The sequence below is a fragment of the Lytechinus pictus genome, chromosome 2, assembly GCF_037042905.1.
Source record: "Lytechinus pictus isolate F3 Inbred chromosome 2, Lp3.0, whole genome shotgun sequence".
In the NCBI taxonomy this organism is placed as follows: Eukaryota; Metazoa; Echinodermata; class Echinoidea; order Temnopleuroida; family Toxopneustidae; genus Lytechinus; species Lytechinus pictus.
The window spans coordinates 6671151-6687911 of record NC_087246.1 but is presented as its reverse complement, the minus strand read 5'-3'; the positions used below and the strand labels follow the sequence as shown (position 1 = coordinate 6687911).

The following is a 16761-nucleotide window of genomic DNA, read 5'->3' as shown; positions in this document are numbered from 1 at the left end:
CAATCATCAACAATTGTTTCTCATCTATTCCATTCTTATTTGAATTTGAGAGAGCGTATTGATGAACTATGCTGGCATGTTTCTATTGTTGAATCAAACATCACATAATTCAACATTATAAATAAATCTTTATACTGAGATGAATCCGAATGTCCTCCAAAGAGTATGGAGAAGAGTAATGCACACCGTATATCGGTGAAACTGAATTCAATGTCTAAGATAGTGATATAATTATTTGCAAAAAGCTTCAAGAAATTTATGATGTAGAGCATCCTTTCAAGATGCTAGTTTACTAATTAGACCAAGAATGCAAATGATGTATGTTCTATGAAGCCAAAGGGATTAATAGCTTGAGCTCATTTATAGATGTTTACAATGCTCTCATTAGAACTAATTAGCTAATTAGCACAAGACTGTTATGAAACATACATCACAAAGAAAAATCAATGACCGACATTTTTCACAAAAGCTACTTAGGATGTTTTTGTGTGCTTTGTTGTTGTTGTTGTTTTATTTGATACTAGATCAGTTACATGATGAGGGAAGAGTAAAAACTCCATCTTGTTTGAATATTGCTATTTCATTGAAATGCAATGTAAACATAATAATGATAAAGGATACACATAGACAAAATCTTTTTCTATCATTAAACATAATGTGAACAATGGTTTGTGGGTATCCTTTCAATAAATAGATAATTGAAATCATTCAAATAATAGAATCATACAACTGGTAATATTTAGACAAAGTACATATCAATCATACTGTATTACCATCCATCTCAAAATGAAACACTATTATGATTATGCCAAATATATTAATCCTAATGATTTTCTTTCACAATAGTCACATGACAGTGATAAACTCTGTTACTCCTTCAGTCTAAACATGAAAGGAAATTACAATGACTTCTCAAAATCCTTTTCATGAAAATTCAGAGAAATAATCACTGATGGTTTTTAGATGATTTGAGATGGATGGTAAGTTTAAAATATAAAGTTTGTTTTACTTACTTGGAGAAGGATTCCACTCCACACGGTCCTTATCCAAAGAACTTCTCCCCATCAGAGAATACACATTCCTCTCTGTCTCTGCTCAAACTTGAATTCTGACAGGCATCATCATGACCTCAGGAAAGTCCATTCACAGAGATGGTGTCTCCATTCTCCTCCATCATATTATCAAGTGACATCAATTAAACATTGGCTGACATCAATCACAAAAAGATTTCTTGCTGAAAAACCTTCCTTTGTAATCATGCTCCCATTCCTCCTTACTCCATATTAAGTAGTACCTAATTAACAACCAGGGCCTCGTAACACAAAGGTTGGTGATTAATCGCTAAATGAAAAGGAGCATAAAGATCATTGTTGCATGCCCATTTTGCTCAGTAGACTGCCGAGGAACCAATCAGAATTGTTCTTTCAAACTAGCGATTAACCTTTGTGTTACGGGCCCCAGATTGATGAATGATTTTTTTTTATTATTCAGGTACATGGGAAAAAAACTGATTCTCTATTAACAGACACATTATATTCATCTATTTTAGGACAATTGATGACTCACATCCATGAAGCATTATATTTTCTCTTTTATTTAAATCTCTCTTTTTTTCTTAAAAACAAGAGGGGGGATAGCTTTACAGAAAACGTGTAAGCAATTATTTCTTGATAATAGATAATGTTATTCTAAAACAATTAAAAAAAATTTGCAAAATAAAACTAATTATTCAAATGATTTGCAGTAATTTATACCAAATATATATTGAGGGTATGAGAGGGTAATAAAAATGGGACTAACTTTGAGACAATGATCTTCTACTGAATATTTGAGTTTCCTTAAACTCTTCCTTATTTTACTTATTCTCATTGATTTCCCTTAGTTAAACGAATATTTTGAAAGCATGTTATGATGGAAATGTATTAAGCACCAACTTAACACGGAACTATTAACATGATTAAGTAAACCCAAGTATTATGAAAGTACCAAGACAAGAATAACAAGCTTCACCAAGGTTTCCACAGTGCTTAAATTTTTGCATTAAAATAGTTTAATGATATTGACAGTTCTAAAATTTCCTGGAAGTAATATTTCAGTAAATCACTTTCCAAGATAAAAAAAGAAACATTTACTAACAATAAAATTGTGTGCTCCCATACACCCCCTTACATTATTCTATTTTATGTCCCTATAATATCAATTCAAATTTGATTTGATTATATCCTGATGAACTGGTGTCGCCAAATTCATCAACTCACTCAGTCTCGAGAATAGGGCGAGCCTGTTTCAAATATCTCTTATTTCACTAGTGGGTTCTCAGGGGGTTGAATATAAATCCATTATATACCAGCAGAAATAGGATAATACCACAGAGACATGCAAATTGGGATGGTGATGAGAATATGGAAGAGGATATAATTTACAAGGATAGCATGAGATATAACACAATGGTGGGTGTGTTTCCACTGGGATGTTGAACGTTCTGCATTACCATTTAATTGTATCAAAACGAAAGGGAGTGTGAACATGAATCTTGTTTTCTCTACTCTCACTAAGAATTATAAATGACAATGTGTCCATTGATTTCAGATGGCATGCTTATGATTAAACAAAAAAACACATGACATTCCAAATATTTGTAAAAAAAAATCAAAGAGAAGAAAACAAATAAAATTGCTGATACCAGTTAAGGTTGAAATAGAAATCTAAAAATAACAGAGAAATTCCCACGCTAAACAAGAAAATAAATTTTCAAAACAATGTATATGCATAATTACTATTCAAAATGAATTTATGGCAGAAGTGACATACATGTTTCATATTTTTAAAGACAAATCATTGCAAATAATCAACATAAAGCAAAATTTAGCAGGTATGTTTATTGTTTATGTTAACTGCATCATTCATTCAAATTTAAATTAGGTAGATTTCTCTCCTTTTAACTTTTGCTTTTACTCTTTTTCATATCATCATACTCAATTACTATTTTTTATGTTCTTGTAATAATCAACAATGAGTGAATACACAAAATCTTGACACTATTCCATAAAAATTGCAGTAAGTTGAATGAGATCAATACACAAAACACACAATCTCTAAAGATCCAGCCTTTCTAATCATCAACATATTAAATGCTGTGCACATTCTCTGCAAACTCAGGCATGCTTTCATAGATAAGTCTATTTTTTCAGTTCCTGAGGCAGAATGACCTAAAACAGATCTTTATGTGCATAAAATCTAGTCTAGCTACTCTCAAGTTACTGACCCAATCAGATATGTACATCCTTGGTACACCAACATCCAAAATGTCAATGTAACTTGAGACTATGGAAATACTGCAGGTGTCAGGAATAGAGACCTAAAGTAGGATTTACAATCTTGAATATTCTACTTTGAAGCAAATGACAACTTATACGTCTTATGTTTCACATAATGAATACTTCATGAGAAGGAATTGTCCTTGGCTTGCTCACATCAGCTAATTCACAACTCAAGAAAGGTGTCAAATTTTTTTCAAATAAACTTAGACTGACAAAAGAATATTAGACTTACATAAAAATGATCTGAATGTGCTGTTTCCATGTGCATTTCATTTTTACTTCAAATTAAAGTGCTAATCTGCAAATATTTTGTTAAACTAAGATTATGATAATTTGGATTAATTATTTGGTTAATTTATGTAGATTTTCCTAGTTAATACCAACAAACACTGCATCAGCAATCAAAACTTTGAAATATATTAGTACTAAATTTAAGTAATGTAATTTGGGAAAAGGTCAAATTCAATTTGAACAAAGATTTTTGAAAAAAATGAGAAAAATTACAAATATGTTTGGATGCATCTTTTTGAACAAACTTGATAAAACTGTGAAAACCCACATAACAACCCAAATAGTGTTGTCAAATTCCTTCTTTGACAACTTCAAGCAAGAATTCAAAGTTACTACATACCTTATTCTTAACGGACTGGGCTGACTTTCTAAGTGGCTGATCCTAGGTGGACTCTTCCACTTGTCTCTTGATGGGGGTGGTGCATAAGTCTGATGGTGTATTGAGGGATGGCTGTGTCCTGGCAATACAGTAGTGGAAAGGTTTGGCATACTGGAATGGTGCATAGCAGGGGAAGTCAGATGCATTGTGGGATGGTGTGGATGCATGCCATGTTGTGTGCCTGTTGATACCTGAGGATTACCTGAAATTTAACATATTTTTTTAAAAGTGCTTGAACAAGAGTCCATTCTAGAACACAGAAGTTGAATGTAAATGTACATAATACAAAGTAAATAACTTAATCATTCATACCAGGTACTTGCATAGGCCTACAATATGATATTGTGGTTTTGGTGATATACTTCTATTATTTTCAATTGATTGAGATATTTCAAGAAAACTGATACCTTTAATAACAAGAGGAATGCCCCTGGCAGTCTTGCCTGCACTTTTATGATTCATTTAAAAGAGAGGAAAGAAAAACTCCAAAATTGATTTGATAATAAACCCTATGGCTCGTATTCTGATAGCAGGTTTAAAGTTGTGGTAAGTATGGATAGCCAATTGTTACATAAATCACTAACGGTAGAGATATCATATTTCAGCTCATTTGGCTCTCAAATCATTCATAATTGTCTAGGAAGTATAAATAGATTATTGTCTTTACCATCGATGAATCAGGAAAGAGCACAGTAAACACAAGAAATGTACAACTGAATAAAAAAATTTGATACTTTTGGCTTCCCATACTTAAAGATAAATTCCAGTAGTTGCAGTAAACACTGATTTCATGAGAAAGTCTGTAAAACCAGGCTTAATTGTCAGTATATCATCGAGGATCTAGATCTGGTACAGTTACATAAACTGAACTTTGTGAAATCTTGAAATCTACGCTGAATAATGTTCAGACTGAGCTTCCCCAACACGGATAAGCGCACGTGGGACAGTGTATAATTATTGCTTTGAGCGTCGGGCCCGACGCTCTACCCGAATCCTGTGCTTATTTGCTGATTTCTCAGCAATTACACAATTTCTTCCAGAATCCTTTGGCACATGCGTTTTATTTATACAAACAGACACTTTGTTGGTCATTTCATTGGATTCTGTACGAACTCATTTTGATATCGTTACCAAAACTAGCATTTACCTTTAAGCAACAACTTTAGTAAGTTAAACCTGATTTCACAAAACGGGCCTAAGTCTTTTAACCTACAATGACACAAGACCTTGACTAAGAAACTTGTTATTTACTTCATATCATTTGTGATCAACCATCTAATTCAAGTTTCATTGAATGCGACTATACATTAAAAAAAAAGATATTGAAAATTTACTTTATGAGTCATATCTTTACTGTACATGTTCACCTGTATATTAATGACAATGATAATTGGGCTTTCTTATAGAGACCCTCATGTCTAGCTGTCTGATGTGACACTCCTAAAGCTCCACAATTAATGTTTGAGAACCAACTGAACATCCACTTGATACCTTAACCAATGAATTTGTGAGAGCAAAGGAAAAGTGGTCAACTTTACCCAGAAGAGTAAGAAACCATATTTTTTGTCATTTTGGTGAATGTTGGTGATTTTTACCTGATTGCTAAGAAAGCAAGAATGCTTGTACACAAGCAACCAGAGGACCAATGGCTTAAGGTCCTCTACGATGGACCTAGTTATAAAGATTAATACCTAACCAAAGGGCACTAGCACACCAAGTGGGAATCGAACCCGGGTCACCGGAATCCGAAACCCCCGCTCTACCGACTGAGCTATCGCTTCTCCTGTTAATTAATCATAACTTGGTTATGAAGAAGCTCTCACCTTTCTTGGTTTGTTGTCTTGTTGCTTTCATTTTGAGTGACTCTGAAGAATGACTTTGAAGACTGCTTGATCGACTACCCTTGGACCTCTGGGACTTTGGAGCAACCTTTAACCCGGGTATCTCTTCCTCTTCTATGCTGGAAGTACCTGAAACTGAAATAAATATATGAATTTAATATCTCCATGAGGAAAGTATGAAATTAAGAGGAATGCATTTTGCTAATGGCAGCTGATGGACTTGAAAGTTTTAGGACTGGGCAATATTACAAATATTGACAATGCTTGTAATCAGTATTTTGAAGGCTACACTTTGAGGAAATGTATATCACTATAACATTTAAATGGTTTTGGTCTATGTGAATCCCACTCAACTACAGACCATCATGCATGAACGTACCTCAACAAATCTATTCTAAAAAGCCAACCATAAATTATAATGGGACTATGATTCATTTATCCGCTTTATAGGAAAATTCAATAAAAGTATAATTTTTCGAAAGTTAATTATTTCTATATCTATCCTAGTGGTACATATTAAAACCCAACTAAATTATAAAGTCACTAATCATCATTCCCAGTGATTGTAAAATTTAATTGTAGCCATCTGTTTTTGAAGGTTACAGAATATCGGATTTACATTTTAAAAAGTATGTGGATAGAAGTAGCATGTGTGCTGAGGATTGAAGCATCATGATTCAGCTTCAGCCTGATGGTAATGTGTATACTGCCCTCTATTAGTAAATGACTTATGTTCATTGGTCATCCTCACACAACTAACGTAGATCATTTGGAGTTGGCTCAAAAGCTAATTTCTTTTAATGTAATGTCAAAGTAAAAAATGTATTCAAATTTGTTATTATTTACTTTCATGTTTATGCATTGCTTTCCTGAATTTCTTCTTGATGTCCATTGATTTGACTGAATCAAGGTCACTCTGAATGGTCACTGAGTCAAAACTACTGAGAGGTACTCCGGCCAGACGTCTGACCATAATTGAACGGAACTTCTTCTCATAATCTTCTGTCTGGACGGATTCAGGATCACTCTGGGGCTGCACTTGCCGAACTTTGGAGCTGCCTTTCCTACGGGATCGAGACGGGCTTTTCTTGGGAGTAACTCCTGGGTGCTCTATATTTTAAAACAAAATGGAAATAAAATCACCTCACCGATTGTGCCAATATTAGTGGACAGGCAATCAATCATCTTGACTTTTTATTTCATCTGTAACTACGAGTGCTATATGGATCTTGATGTAAATTACATGAAGCATGTTATGGTATTAAATAGCTTGTGAATAATAATCCCATTTCATGATCTGGGATCTAATCTTGTTAGAACAAAACTACAAGCGAAGATTGGAAACTGTTTTTCTATTTATTTTGCTGAAATGATGCTATTTTGTATTATTTTGTGCTGGGGCTGGGATTTGGGTAAAGGGTTTAGGTTGGGCATATGTATCACTCAAGAAATCATCATTATCAATGTCATCATCATCATCACCACCACGACCACCCCCCATCATCATTATCATTATTCATCATCATTATCATTATTCATCATCATCATCATTGTATTAAACCATCATGATTAAAGGTTTTAGCAAACTAGATGAAACCAAGCTTGTACCTGTCTGGATATTCTTGAGAGGTATAGCTAGAAAGTGTGCCTCATAATCCTCAGTTATCATTGAATCTGCCCCGACATCATTCTCTGACACCTCTTTGTGCATGTACATATACTCCGGCAGACCACTCGGATCAATAGGGGGCGCCGAAACAGTCCTCTTCATCTTTTTCTCCTCTGCACTTTTCTTCACTCTCTGAAGTTGTTCCGTTGCTAATTCATTAGCTTGCTTTGGGTTCTTTCCTTGCTTTGACTTCCCTTGTTTCTTACCTCGGTGACTCCTTGCTGACTCTGGTATGGCAAACCTCTGGAAGGCAGATTCAAAGTCTTCCGTGGCTACAGACTCCAGGTCACTGATGCCTCGTAATCCAGTTGGTTGTGAGACCAGGTATTCTGTTGCTAGGGATGCCTTCTCAGACTCCTCACCAAAATCACCACAGTGGTTCAAGATGTCTCTTAACCTCAGTATATGATTACTAGCATCTCCCTTGGAACCTAGACCACCAGAATCATCACTCACTTGCTGTGGTGTCAATGTCCCTGTTTTTTTAGTTGAAACCTTATGGTTTGATTGCTTACTGGAGTTACTTGACACACTACTTCTCTTCTTTCTCCCTTCTTGTGTTTTCCCTCCAGGATAAGTCCGACCCTTTTGTATTTCTTCTGTTATTTTTTTCTTTGCTGTAATCTCATTATTGTTCATTTCAGATGTCTTTGCATTTGGACTATTGTCAGCAGTTGATGGTGGACTTTGTGAGTGACTACTATTAATGTTGCTCAAGTGGTTAGTGGCTGGGGTGGTAGCTAAATGATACTCTTGGCTACAAGTGAGTTGATGGTGGGGTGGCAAGGAACTGCTACTACATTTTTCTGCGAAATGAATGATTGACAGGATTTTTTTTAAAGCATGATTGGAAAAGCATACTATTTTCTACATTGGTAATTGGCGGACTACAATATTAAGTGAACAAATTATGTTAATGTGGTCTAAGTGATCATAAGCTTTAAACTCGCTCCTCATTCCTTTGTATTAATCCTGCTCAATAAAAACAGTGCATTCTTAGCTGCAAGCCTGTATATTATTTTTTTTTATTTTTAAGATGATTAGGCTAATACAATGAAATGTAACAAACTAAAATTAAAATAGGAAAACTAGCATATACATGTATCTCAATATCCTGTGTTCTATTAGATTGCTTTCAAGAATTCTTGAAATGAAATAAAATACATTTCAATCAGGTATTTTACCTTGTTGATGGAGAGATTGGACAACCCTTCTCCTAACCTCATCAGCTGTGATTGAATCTGCATCACTATTAGTTCCAACAGAATCATCCATGCCTGTAACAGGTGGTTGGAACAAAACAAACAAGGAAGAGAAAGATAACTCGGATGAAACACTTTGTGGACATTAAAGATATCTAGAATAAAGTTATAATAATGTGCAATCAAGAGGCGGTGCTGCACCATCCCGAGTTTGCTCAATCTCGAGATTTTAGCCCGATCGGCCTACTTCGCGATTAATCTCGAGATTCAAGAAACCCCGTCTCCACCATCGCAAGAAGAGCGATACCTGCTCGAGCGAGGCAACAAGCCCGATATTCCGAGCATGCGCACTTTCGGATCTTGGAGTTTTTGGCGCTTTTGAATAACTTCCCGCGATATGCAAGCAATGTACTCCTTTCACTAGCACTTTCGCCGAATTCGACCGGTGTTATGCAACAATCCTCTCAGCTCAGCGAGTGAAGAAGTTATGTATTCTTCGTTAAATATGATGGCGGAGTAGGAGGCAATGACAGAGAGAGAGAGAGAGGGAGAGAAGGAGGAAAGAAATGCTATTTGCTCACATTTTGCGAAGGAATAAGACGACACTGCTGTCAGTGTTGTTATTGAATATGACCATCGTCGATCAGCGCCTCCCCCTTCGGTCTGGTCTCTCCCAAAATCCATTCACTGGTGGGACACCATCGTTGCTGATTAGGCAATTGATGAACGCTATTCGCGATAATATCTATTCGCATGTATAAAGTTGACTTTCGCACGTTTATGTTTATGTTTTGACCAAGGCGGAAGTGGAACGCGAATTGCATTATGGACTGACGTCATGAATAAATTACCCCGAATCCAATCTCGAGTGCGTCTGCACCTACAAATTAGCGGGATAATTCGTAAAATAGCGCGCTATTTTGCAAATAAACCCGAGTTGACTTGGGATTGCAATCTCGAGATTAATCCTACGAACTAGCGCGATAATTGCGTCTCTACTGCAAACTATCTCGAGATTTTTCAGATCGGGATAATTTGCCGGATCAGAAATAGCGCGCTAATTTGAAAACTCGGGATGGTGCAGACGGCCCTAAGGGTTGTTTTACAAAGAGTTCAAACTTATTAAATAGGTGCTGACACATATGTGATACCTACTGCGTAATCTCATTCATAGTAGAACACGATCTGAACAATTCAGTGATGTATTGTATACCACACGCAACTTAGAAATTTAAGTCAACGGTCAGTCTTTGTAAAACACCCCCATGATCTCTTCAATTGTTGTGCACTGTGGTAGAAAAGTTTAAAGAAAATATTTAAAGCAATATTCTTGTGTGAAATATATGACTAACAAGCTGACACTTTACTCTCCCATATGACTTTTGATTACCAAAAAAAACAAAACTTTTTAACCAAACTCATTTCCAGAGAGCGAAATATGACAGGACAAGGCACCTCTGAAATTAGCAAAGCAAAGACCCAAACTGGAATGAAGAATCCTTCAGCAAGTGTGTCTGTGACCAATAGAATAACCTTCACATAGTGTTATCAGGGTAAAAATACTCCTCTAAATTAAATTCAGACTGTCCAATTTGGATTTCAAAGTGAACACTAATGGGCCCCCTTAACTCTACCACACTAACCATTCATGCTCTATGGAATACAATATGTATGTGGGCATTAAATAGAGCAAAATTAAAAATAAATAATAAAGTTAAATCCTACAAGATTACCAATTTATTTCACCTGCTTCAAGTCTAGCACAATGCCAATGAAGTTTGATCTGAATTAAATTAACCATGCAGGATGGGGTTTGAACTCATGAATCTCTGATTGAGAGGGAACAGTCAGAACCACTATGTTTGATGCTTCAAGATAGCGTTTGTTTAAGATGCAATTGAAGGATGCCATATACCATCAACTACAGACAGATCTTAGGAGAAATGTGAGATTCAGCAAACAAAACAGATAGATAACACAAGAGATATATAATCAGTAGTATATATGTTTACTTTTTTTCACAAACTTACTGTAATCATTGATCCTTAATTTTGGATAGGTTGTTAAAGATGGTTGACTTCTGGTCTTCATTCTCCCTTTTCCTGTCTTCTTTGTCTTTTTGTTGACTGGTAGCATCCTGTATCTTCCATTGGGCTGCAGCTGATGATCATGAGGTAGAGTGTTGTCAATGGTGGTATTAGCCGATTGAGGTCCATTCTGATTAGCGCCCTCTGTGGCACATATAAAGAAAATTATATCACATCACAGCATTTTCCGGTCTTCAATTCGGGTATTCAACAAAGTTATCTAGACCATTTAAACTTATGAAGCTTTAGGTGCGTTGAGAAATAAGAGGGATTAAATCTTCCCCCACCAGAACTTTAAATCTTTCCACTGATTCAGTTTCCGCTACTTTCTTGACAGCATGTTCCACTCAAAAATTACTTTTAAGTTCCAACCGAGATCATCAAGTGAAAAGCTTGAAATTGTGACCTCTTGATGCTGAATGAATTATTGATTTGAAGAATCTGTCACTACAGATCCCCAACATTCCATTCAACTATTTATAAACAGTAATCATATCTCCCATTCATCCTCTTTAAAACAGTGAGTGCAGATTGAGTCTCTCTAGACATTGCTCGTAACAATAATAATAGTTCTGTATAGCACTTATCACATGAACAAACATATTTTCATTTGCTTGCTAAGGACTTTGAATGTTATTACCCAAACTGTTCATGACCTTTCCCCATCATTATTTACATAATGAGTTGTTTTTTATTCTGAGGAAGGTAGAACACGGACCTGTTATGATAATATTCAGTTGGTAGTCAAACTTTTGTCACAGGAAATTCTTCAAAAAATTATTGAGAAATCATCTCAGATCTAAGCTGACAAGAAACCATTGCAAATAATTTGACCCAGTCAATATGCATGAATAGGTATTATGCCTCCTCTTGATTTTGGAATGCAGTCTCAACCTCCGACATTACGCGAATCCTGTGTTTAAAAAATACCCCACCAGCTTATAACACAGGAACTCCATTGCCTTGCGTGTTGTGTCAATGGGAGCTCAGGTGGGGTATTTGAAACCCCAATTTCAGATTCTGGGAGAGCTTCATTTCTCTCGTTTAAACTGGGGTGGGGTTCATCTGACTGCTGATAATGTCTTGCGTGTTAGTCAATGGGAGCTCAAGTGGGGTATTGACACCCCACTTTCAGTTTTTGGGAAAGTTTCATTTCTCTCGTTTAAACTGGGGTGGGGTCGATTTAGTGACTGCAGCTGCTGATAAGAGCTGATAAAACACTGTGTATGCCACCACATCAGGCTGATGAATGGCATGGAGTGGGATTGCAGCTGTCCTTGTTATGTAATAGTATAAACAAACTCTTCAGAGCTTCCTGGCTGACAGTAATCTTGAAAGAATATATTTGTATTCTATTTGTTTTAGGACATTAGCATGTCTAAAAACGATTCAAAATTTAGATGGAGATCGAACTGAAATTTTGAACGATGCAAAATGACCCACAATTGCCGAAATAACAATAAGTTTTTAAAAAATCACCCCCAGTTATAACTCCCCCTCTCCCTCTCTCTTGCTCTCCCTCTCTCTCTGCCAGGCCTTATGAAGGTCACTTCTCCTTGGGGGAAGGTGGATTAGCTGGGAGAGTGCGTGGTTGGTTACTTAAGGATAACCATTCCTTGTTGATATTGGGATGGGGGGGGGGGGGGGCGAGTGAAAGTAGCTTGGAATTTGAAATTGGGGTGTCAGAGGAGATCCATTTTTAAACACAAAGTTTCGTAATGTCTAAAAAGAGAAGCTATTATTTGTTACCTGATTCATTTGTGGAGCTTGTTTTCTTTTTTGTATGTTCCTTCTTCTTCTTCTTCCTCTCTTCTGGTGAACCTCTGGCACTCTGTGGAAAGAAATAATAATAATAATGAGATTAGAATTAGATGTTCATTCCCATTGTGAAATATTCTAAGGTTCATAAAAGATATAAAAGTTGTGAAGGGTACTAATCTCACACTTTTCTCACAGGAAAACATATAGTTCTATAACAAACTTACTTTGACTTGATGCAAAATTATACAATTGTTGAATTACAGTTCACCAGTAAGGTTTTCATTACAGGGAGTATAATACTACCAGTATTTTGAACAAATTATAATTACCTTTTGCCAATAGTCTAGAGTCAGTGATCCATGATCCAAAAAAGAAACCAATATCCAACAGTCTAATGATCAATCCATTTGCATTAATATCAAAATTATTTACATATTAAACTTGTAAAAGAATATTATGAGAGAAATTTAATATGGTACCTTTGTGATGAGATCACTAAGCTCTGCATCTATGCTATCCAAAATAAAGTCTACATGGTCTATATGAAGAGGGCCAATAATACCAGGCTCTATCTCCTCCTCCTCCATCTCATCCTCTTCCTCATCACCATCATCCTCCCTAGCAACCATATGTCCATTCTGCTGTTGCACTGGGACTGCATCCCGTTGCCTGGTAACCATGAAGTGATGTTCCCTTGGTGATGAGGTCATCTTGGGGTTGCCTCCTTGGATGCTGTTCTGTAGGTTGAGGTTCTGTGGTACCTGTTTGCTAAGATGTTCATCTTTTATTCCAATATCTCCATCATCTTCTTCACTGGCATCATCCTCATCATCATCTTGGTCATCATCATCATCACCATCATGGTCATTTCCATTATGGTTCCCGTGACCATTGACAATGTGCATATGAGGAGATGATTCAGATCTATAGTTCTCTTCTACATTTCCTATCTCTTCTTCTTCCTCCTCTTCGCTTGAAAACTCTTCCTCGATCTCAGAGCTGGTTTCATGTTCTGAATTTAAGAATACCAAATGATTGATTAGACAAAAAACATCATACTAAACTGCGGTTAAATTGGAAATGGTCATAATTAAAAGGGGAAAATGGCAATATTCTTTCCTATTGTATAAAATAAGGGATTTGGGCAATTCATAGTCTTGATCTAGATGTTAAAGAGTTATTTTTTTGGAAAACCCTACACGCAGTCAGCATGTGTGGTAACCAATATGCCTAGTCCTCTCCTACTTGTAGGAGAGAGTGAAAGTTGGTTGGAGTGTACCGTGATATGCAATGAGCAAGTAGGCCTATCGCGTTTTCTGAACAAATGACTACTAATAAAGAAACTACAAGGGGAAGATCGGACACTTTGGCGATTTTTTATTTTTCAATGCTCATGGGGAAGGGCGCCCACTAGCGTTGAGTAAGTAAACTTTTGTACATCGGCACGCTACTGTGTATAAAACATATGGGGAAAATAAGAGAGGGGATTTGGGAGAGGGCACAAGGGCGTCGCATGGGAGTAATTCCATATTTCATAACCCCAAAACCAATGCAATATATTCATTTCTAATTCTAGAAAAGAAAATTTAAAGAAAAAAATGTATAAATCGTCCATTCCTCCACCCCTCCACCACTTCCCTCATATGTTTTTGTACACAACAAAAAATGGTGATACACGAAGGCTGGCGAAAGTTTACTTTATACTCAACGCTATGGGGCGCTCTTCTTGAGCGTTTAATTGCACGCTCTATGTACTGTCCGATCTTCCCCTCGTAGTATCTTTGCTACTTACATTCAGATCTAGACTAGGCAATCCCGAAGTCAAGTCTACAGCAGCTCAGAACGCTAGAAGTTAATATAAAGCTTCATAAACATTAAAATGCATTCATTTTTTTCCTTGGGGGACCAAAATTAATAATCAAAGCTCAGAAAAAAAAGTTTGTTTAAATTCTGTGAACTATCTCACCTTCTTCTGTTTCCTCTTGTTCTTCATATTCCAAACTTCTGGCATTCTGTCCATCTTGATCAATCCATTCTCCACTTTCTTCTGAAGTATTCATCTTATTTGATTCCTCCCGGTTCTTTAGCTCTTCTATTCTAATCTTTCATCAGATCAAATTTACTTTGTTCCCATTACTGGTTAATAATTTCCTACAGAAAGAGAAATGATTAGTAAAATGTAATGAATACACTGCTACAAATAAATATGTTTTTTTAGTTTGCGTGATAAATACAAAAGAGTTAAAGCTAGCTAATGCTACGGTCAAAAGTACCTTTACAAATGCTGTATAAACAATATTTATAGCATAGCAATAAATGATATGAAATCGTTTGTACAGTATTCATAAAGGTATTTGTGACTGTACAAAGCATTAGAAAGCAGTCTTATATAGCATTTTTTTTTCAATTTTATTTGATTTTTTTTCACCTCTCTTTCTTCCCCACTCGATTCCCCTCTTTCTCTCCACTCCATGATCGTTTCCTCATAACAATTAATGCTGTACGCACACAAATGTTATTTCTTTACCCACAATCTTGTCTACATATTAGCACCTCCAAACATCACCAAAGTGAGAGTGATGATGATTACAACTCTCAGAAGGAAATCAATGTAACTTTACACAATAATTCAAGTGCAATTCAGAAGACTTTCGCAATATCAGCACATCACTATTCATGAAATTCTTCTTTCCATCAAATCCATAGCCCATGAAGAACAGTCTAGCACTGCAACATTGAATTCCACCTTGGAAACTGTATCCAGGCAGACATAGCTTGCAATGTGTGGGTCCACGAAAGGGATCACCAGGGACTTGCGATCAAAGCGGTGCAATGGGACAAGGATTGAACTATGTTCAGGAAAAAGAAAATGTTTAATATTTTCAGCACTTTCTCATGTTCTAGTCAACGATACATATATTCATCATCTGTGTTTGTTTTTTAGGGTGTCATGTTGCTGGCTGGGAACTTCTGACAGAGGTAATTACATACCACTACAATCACATAGGAAGTTGGAATTTTATTGGTCTGAGCTTCAAATTCAAAACATACTGTTTAGTTCATACAACTCCAAAGTCCCAACTTCCCACTTCTTTCTCCTATTTGATAAATCATTTAACTCAGTCACAAAAGTGTCAAATAAAAGACAGGAAATAGTAGGTCTGCATGCTATAAACATAATCTTGTGCATAAAAATATTGAGCTCAAGTGTCTTTTTTCTGACTCTAAATCCTGTATATAAAAGCTTTTTAATAAAACATTTTATATGATCTAAAGAAGTGAATTCAGTTAAGCCCCTTCTTAAAAAATCATTAGCAAGATACAACAAAATTAATCAAAAGCAAACTTTATCCTTTTCTAATACAGCAAACATGAAGGCCTCCATGTATGAATCTTGGTGCCCAGACTCTTCGCTGAACTTTTTTTTTCAAGAAAGAAGAAAAAAATTGTTTAAATCATGTCACGAATACAAAAGACTTGTGGCAAAACATCCTGCCTCTTTATGGCACATTTCACAGGCATTGACCCTCGTTCCTATTTTATTGACTTCCAACTGCCTGTATTTATTAGGGGTCAATGGAACAGAAGGGAAGGAGATTTGATTACCAGTCTTATCTTCCATGGTTACCATGGTAGCAAGTAAACCATTCAGGATTTTGTATAGCATTCAGGGATACTTGGTTGAGTTTGGTTGCTAGGAATGAAATAAATCCTTAATCGCTGTAAATCGCTTTCAAAACAAGAAGGGATTAATTACCTGGGCACATTCTTTTCCCAAGAGTGAGGGAGAATTCTTGAAGGAACTTTCATGTGCAGATGTTCAATATGTGATTCTGAACATGAGTGTCATGAAAGTATTTATCACCCTCGCTCTCCCCTCTCTCTCTCTCCCTTTTATCCTCCCAACCCTCTCCTTAACACATAATGCATTTTTTGTGCGCTTATCTTTTAACTCCAAAAATTTCCAAACACTAAAATATATAATGATATATATATATTTTTTTTAACTCTCAGGCAAAACATTGACATATTACATGTATATGCTATAGATGTTATGATTTTAAAGTTTGTGCAAGTAATGACAATTTCTAATAAATAATATAACTAAAAAAAAAAGATTTCACCTAACATTGAAAACAAATGGAATCAGAATTGAATGATATATATCTAGACAGGCTTTATATAATATATCATAAATATCATTTCAAATC

The 16761-nt window shown here is 35.8% G+C and overlaps 1 protein-coding gene across 2 annotated transcripts in view; it reads right to left on the bottom strand.

Moving 5' to 3' along the window:
- Window positions 1-1598: 1598 nt before the first annotated feature.
- The window catches only part of LOC129253618 (dentin matrix acidic phosphoprotein 1-like), a 29988-nt gene continuing 14825 nt past the window's right edge, over window positions 1599-16761 (bottom strand). For both annotated transcript variants that reach the window (XM_064108199.1, XM_054892044.2), the window contains 9 exons: window positions 14517-14701; window positions 13030-13562; window positions 12539-12620; window positions 10733-10933; window positions 8685-8777; window positions 7440-8306; window positions 6678-6941; window positions 5814-5966; window positions 1599-4192 (listed from right to left, as the gene is read on the bottom strand). In XM_064108199.1, the coding sequence (XP_063964269.1) occupies window positions 3783-4192; window positions 5814-5966; window positions 6678-6941; window positions 7440-8306; window positions 8685-8777; window positions 10733-10933; window positions 12539-12620; window positions 13030-13562; window positions 14517-14610 (2697 nt within the window). In that variant the 5' untranslated portion in view covers window positions 14611-14701 and the 3' untranslated portion in view covers window positions 1599-3782. The remainder of the gene's footprint in view (window positions 4193-5813; window positions 5967-6677; window positions 6942-7439; window positions 8307-8684; window positions 8778-10732; window positions 10934-12538; window positions 12621-13029; window positions 13563-14516; window positions 14702-16761) is intronic.